This window comes from Sinocyclocheilus anshuiensis, unplaced genomic scaffold (assembly GCF_001515605.1).
Source record: "Sinocyclocheilus anshuiensis isolate Anshui unplaced genomic scaffold, SAMN03320099.WGS_v1.1 scaffold115, whole genome shotgun sequence".
Taxonomy (NCBI): domain Eukaryota; kingdom Metazoa; phylum Chordata; class Actinopteri; order Cypriniformes; family Cyprinidae; genus Sinocyclocheilus; species Sinocyclocheilus anshuiensis.
The window spans coordinates 1,160,463-1,166,573 of NW_015548219.1; the positions used below are offsets into that span (position 1 = coordinate 1,160,463).

The 6,111-nt window shown below is 38.1% G+C and overlaps 1 protein-coding gene across 2 annotated transcripts in view; it reads left to right on the forward strand.

Annotated features, from left to right (window-relative positions):
• LOC107654140 (cytosolic carboxypeptidase 4-like) overlaps positions 1-6,111 on the forward strand; it is a 227,408-nt gene that overhangs the window by 183,015 nt on the left and 38,282 nt on the right. For both annotated transcript variants that reach the window (XM_016441082.1, XM_016441083.1), the window contains one exon: positions 4,188-4,317. In XM_016441082.1, the coding sequence (XP_016296568.1) occupies positions 4,188-4,317 (130 nt within the window). The remainder of the gene's footprint in view (positions 1-4,187; positions 4,318-6,111) is intronic.

The window sequence follows — 6,111 nt, forward strand, 5'->3', positions numbered from 1 at the left end:
TGTGTTGTAGCTGAACTGTAACTCATCTCTGGATGAAGCGATGTGTCTGGTCAACAGCGCACTACAGTGACAGCACTTCCTCTCTGAGGTGATACTTGCGTCGATTCCTATCATTGTCAGCCATTTCATCTCCTTATAAATAGTTAATGTGAACAAATGTACAAGACACAGTTTTCTTTCCAAAAACTCCCACTGTTCTGTCATTTCTTGTCTCAGTGAGCATCAAATGCTTTTCTATTTTTCAGCGGGTGATTATAAAGGGGGAGTGACTTGCGTTAATGTCTTCATTATACGTTTTTGGATCATAAAGTGTATAAATGATGATTGTATTATAATCCGTATACACTTGAACAACAGTATTCTTAATTAAAGCCTGAACTAGCTCTCGCCCGCTGTGAAATAAATGTTTTCAGAGCAGTTAGCATTTGCATGCTGGAGCGTGATGTGTTTGCTTTTGACAATGAATCAGGAGGCATTTGATTGGATGTTTTTGATGTTGGCGGAATCAAATGGCCCATGGGTATTTAATTTGTGAGGTCGGGCTGAGTCAAGTATTCATTGAGATTTTAAGGTAGGCGAAGTCTAAATGATAATTGGGGATTCTGTTTTTGAGGTGGGTGGAGTTAAATGTTTTCAGCGGGTGATTATAAAGGGGGAGTGACTTGCGTTAATGTCTTCATTATACGTTTTTGGATCATAAACTGTATAAATGATGATTGTATTATAATCCGTATACACTTGAACAACAGTATTCTTAATTAAAGCCTGAACTAGCTCTCGCCCGCTGTGAAATAAATGTTTTCAGAGCAGTTAGCATTTGCATGCTGGAGCGTGATGTGTTTGCTTTTGACAATGAATCAGGAGGCATTTGATTGGATGTTTTTGATGTTGGCGGAATCAAATGGCCCATGGGTATTTAATTTGTGAGGTCGGGCTGAGTCAAGTATTCATTGAGATTTTAAGGTAGGCGAAGTCTAAATGATAATTGGGGATTCTGTTTTTGAGGTGGGTGGAGTTAAATGTCGAAGTCAAATTACCATTAGGTATTTTGTTTCAAATGCCTATACTTTACATGAGTTAATTGGTATTTGATGAGCTCCTTGGAGACCAAGATTGCTTTTGCTTTTTTGAGGTGGGTGGAGTCAAAATCATTATTGAGTCAGAATTTGAGTTATTGAGTCAGGTTGGGTGCAGCACTTCACACATTGTCTTGGTTATCGACCTGTTTTTTATTTAGATTTTAATCCTAAACCTTGTAGACCAGGATTGTTTTCACTTGGAGGAGTCCAAATGATAATTGAACATCGTGTTTTTTGAGGTGGGTGGAGTCAAATACCCAATGAGCATTCAGATTAGAGTTGGGTGGAGTCAGAATTATCATTGAGTGTTCTATTTTTGAACTGGGTGGAGACAAATGCTCAATGAGCATTCTATTTTGAGGATGGTGAAGTAAAAACCATTGAGTGTTCGGTTTTTGAGGTTGGGTTGAGTGAAATTCCCATTTGACTTTCTGTTTTTGAGGTAGGTGGAGTGAGAATTATTCTGTATTCTGTTTTTGAGGTTGGGTGGACTCAAATGCCCATTAGACATTCTGTTTAAGGTGGGTGGAGTCAGATACCCAATGAGCATTCTGTTTTGAGATGGACGGGGTCAAAATTACCAATGAGTGTTCTGTTTTTGAGGTAGATGGAGACAAATGCCCAATTAGCATTCTGTTTTGAAGTTGGTGGAGTCAGAATTTTCTTTGAGTGTTCGTTTTTTTTTGTGGTTGGGTGGAGTGAAATTCCCATTAGACTTTCTGTTTTTGAGGTAGGTGAAGTCAAACTTACCAATGAGTGTTCGGTTTTTGAGGTTGGTTGGAGTAAAATGCCCATTAGACATTCTGTATTTTGAGGTGGGTTGAGTCAAATACCCATTGAACTCAATGATACCTCATTGAGTGTTCTATTTTTGAACTGGGTGGAGACAAATGCCCAATGAGCATTCTATTTTGAGGATGGTGAAGTAAAAACCGTTGAGTGTTAGGTTGTTGAGGTTGGGTTGAGTGAAATTCCCATTTGACTTTCTGTTTTTGAGGTAGGTGGAGTGAGAATTATTCTGTATTCTGTTTTTTGTGGTTGGGTGGACTCAAATGCCCATTAGACATTCTGTTTAAGGTGGGTATAGTCAAATACCCAATGAGCATTCTGTTTTGAGATGGAGGGGTTTTAAGGTTGAGAGAAGTCAAATTCCAATTACACATTGTTTTTGATGTGGGTGGAGTCAAATTCCCAATTATCTTTCTGTTTTGAAGTGGGTGGAGTCAAAGTAATCAAGGAGTGTTCAGTTTTTGAGGTTGGGTGGAGGCAATTTCCCATTAGACAATTCTTTTGAGTTGGGTGGAGACAAATGCCCATTGAGCTTTCTGTTTTGAAGTGGGTGGAGTCAAGTTCCCATTAGTTGTTCTATTGTGAGAGTCCCAATTATCATTTGAGTGTTCTGTTTTTTAGGTTTGATGGAGTCAAATGCTATTCTGTTCATGTGTTAATTGGTATTTGATGATGAAATTTATTTTATTACCTCTCTTAAACATTAAACCTGAACTATTGTTTTAATTATTTTTGGCCTTTGAGGCCAGGGTTGCTTTGGGCTACTGCAGAATGTGTCATGCACTGTGGTGCACTGGGTGAAATATTGAGAAGTAGACATTTTAAAAGCAGGACGTGTTAGAGGGTCTGCCAGTTTTTGGAGAACCAATAAAAGGGGACAAAATACTGTACCACCTCTCAGTTGTCATCAGACACAAGAGTAGGGAAGTGTTCATAAATTATTTCTGTCAAGAACAAAATGGAGCCCCCAAAAAGAGAGGAAAAAACATGAAGTTTTGATGCCTTTCATAGCAAAAGCTTCAGCTTGGTTCATCAAATATTTACAATCTAAATATCAGGCAATGAATACATAATGACACGATCACGCGAAATCGCCTAGTGTAAACATGGCTTAAACAGACAGACGGGTAATGTTGATCTAACTCTCAAGTCATCTTAACTGACATCCAGTGTTTCTGGTTTTCTCTTATTTTCCTTACGTAGGTTCACTTTAAACTATAGACAGCTGTAGGTAAGTACAATTTTCTTGCCGTTTCCGCTTTGCTGCCCCCCTGGGGTGCATTGGAAACTGTCCAGAACAACTGTGTTTTGTCGCCTCAAATACAGTAATTTCCTTGTCTCCAGACCCTTAGAATATGGCATTTTTGTTTATGATGAAACTCTCTGAAAATGGTGGCTCTTTGCTCGAACTTCTTCAGCAGAGAACCGCAGCTTTTCTCAGAGACTTTAAAAAGTGGGTTGTATTTATAGTCATGCAGTTCTGTTTGTGGTTTCCGTTAATTTTTAATGCACCTAAAGGCATCTTAGTTCAATCGGCGATATCCTCAGAAAAAAAAAAAGTCTGGTTGAACAAACTGTTCAGAGGCAAAGAAGATTGCAACTTCCATCTTTGTGTTTTCGCGAAGCCATTATCGATGTCTATGAAAACAGCCATAGCATTTGATAAAAAGCCAGGATGTTTTATCATATATTTATTTTCAGGTGGTGACTGTGTTTTGCTTCATGCTTCTGCTCAATCCAGATCAAGAATGACCCAAAGAAAGCACACAATATATCATCAGATGGAGCACCTGTGATCAGAGACTCAACAGTCGCGCTCAGCCGTTTCAAACGCGGCCTATCAATTTGCTAATGTTTGAACATTGTGTCTTATAATTGGCTTTCAGGAACTGAATGTGGGGGAGTCTGTAGTTGGCAAGCTGCCTCCAAATGCCAGTAGGATTTTGTCAGGAGATAAAGCTCAGCTGCTGCTCGCTCTCTAATCAACAGACTGGTTGCGCGGTACGCTAGATAGCTCTGTTCATCGCCAACCTTTCAGTAACCTGTAAAGGTAGACGCTGATATGGGAACGTTACAATTCTGGGGTTTTTAACATTCACACAGATACACAGGCATGCACAGAGACAGACAGATTGGTTATCTTGTCTTCAAACAGATAGGTAAGCTGAATCAGATATTGGATCGCAAAGTCAGATGGTTTGTCACTTTGATCCCTTCGAAATGATTTAAAGAGCTCATGAAATCCAAATTGGACTTTTAGTTAGTTTAAAGTTGACTTTCTGTTCTTTGTAATCTCTTTTTTCTTTTGATTTATTTCAGTAATCGCTGTTCTCTCACCGCTGAGGACCTCAACAGACAGTGGCTGAAGCCGGACCCTAATTTAAGCCCCACAATTTACCACACCAAAGGCTTCCTCTATTACCTCAACAGCATAGGCAGGACTCCGCTGGTAAGTTTCCATTAAATCTCGCTGCACTGTAACTGACCTATTGAATCCTAAAGTTCCACAAGGGGCTCGCCGGAAATTGCTCCATGATCTCGGAGCTTTCCGCTTCCAAATGCAGGTCAGGGATGACCAAATCTATAAATGTGTTTTAGGAGCCACCGATCTGGATATTAGACCGTATAGACTGAAGCAGGCCTGGGAGGATCTAAGTGATTCGTTGTTTATTAGAAAACAACTGCAATTTGAAATTACCCCTATTGTGAACTGGATTAAATGAACCATATTACAAAAATAATAAAATCATGGCTTTTGTAAATGTGTGACTAGATGCATTACCATTGCTACTCATTTACAAAGTTTTAATTTACTAAATTAATAATTTGCCTCAGCTGACTGATGAAATGAAACTAGGGATATCAAATCATTTAATAATACAACGCCAATAATTTGTGATTGATTTCATATTTTTGTAGTTAATACATTTATTTATACAGTATATATAAGACAATGGATGGGTACAGTTCTATAGTCCATGAATGTCATAAATTAACAAATTAAATTAATTTGAACAAATCAGTTCAGCCTAGAATTAAACAGCTGGTTTTGTCTGTCTAGAGGAGAACAGTACACTATTTCACACACTATTTCCCTTTTTAATACTGTAAATCTGCTTTGACACAATCTGCATTGTAAAAAGTGCTATATAAATAATGGTGACTTGACTTGACTTGACGAAAGGATTCAATGACTCACACATATAAGACATTCACTTGTTTTGATCAAGTGAATCAGAGGTTTTGAATGAATCCTGATGAAACTGGGTTGAGTAAACGAATAAATGACTCACTCACTCATAAAGGCAGTCCCAGCATCCCAATTCACATACTGTCTGCCCTAAAATAGTATTCAAGATTAATAATCTAGAAACTATTTGGCATGGATAGTATGCAAATTGGGATGCAGGGATTAGTTTTGTTTGTGAATGAATCAGCATTTTAAAGTTGAACAAATCAATTGTGTAAATTATTTAGTGACTCGTTCGTTAAAATACTCACTTGTTTTGTTCCAGAATTAAGTGTTTTTGAATTCATCACCTGGGTAAAGGATTCAATGACTCATTCATAAAGAGTCACTTTTTTTTGTCCCTGAAACAAATCTGCATTTTGAATGAATCAGTTGAGTAAATTATTCAATGATACACTCATAAAGACAGTCACTTGTTTCTTTTCTGAATAACGTGGAGGTTTTGAATGATTTAGCTGAATAAATTAATTGATGTCTCACCATTAAAGGCAATCACTGCTGCCACCTACTAGCATATTTGTAACCTGCAGAAGGAGTCATGGATGAACCTCTAGTTCATGTCTTCAAACACAACTAAGAGCTGTTTTATTTGTAGTCATATCTATTCATAGAGTCTGGACTGGTGCCTTTGAGCTTCTCCTGATGCTGTTAGAGCACTAAAGAATAACTTCTATCTTTTACCTGGTCCCTATCCACCCTCTGTCCTTTTTCAAAAGACACTTCTCGCGAAATGGAGCAATGGACCACTGCTCTACCTATGCAAGTCAGTGGGGGAAAAAAAACAAAGCAACAAAAGTAGGTTCGCCAGCACTTTTGAGAGAATATGCTTGTAAAAATGGTCAAACAATCTAGGACGTCATGACCTAAACTGAAGCTAGCCGTTCGAAAGCTACATCTGTACTACCTTAAAATAAATTATGCAATTAAATGAATTCATTTTATTCCGAAAAGTGTGGAAATGACCATTGTTGGTCCTGTAATCAAGCAGGAATG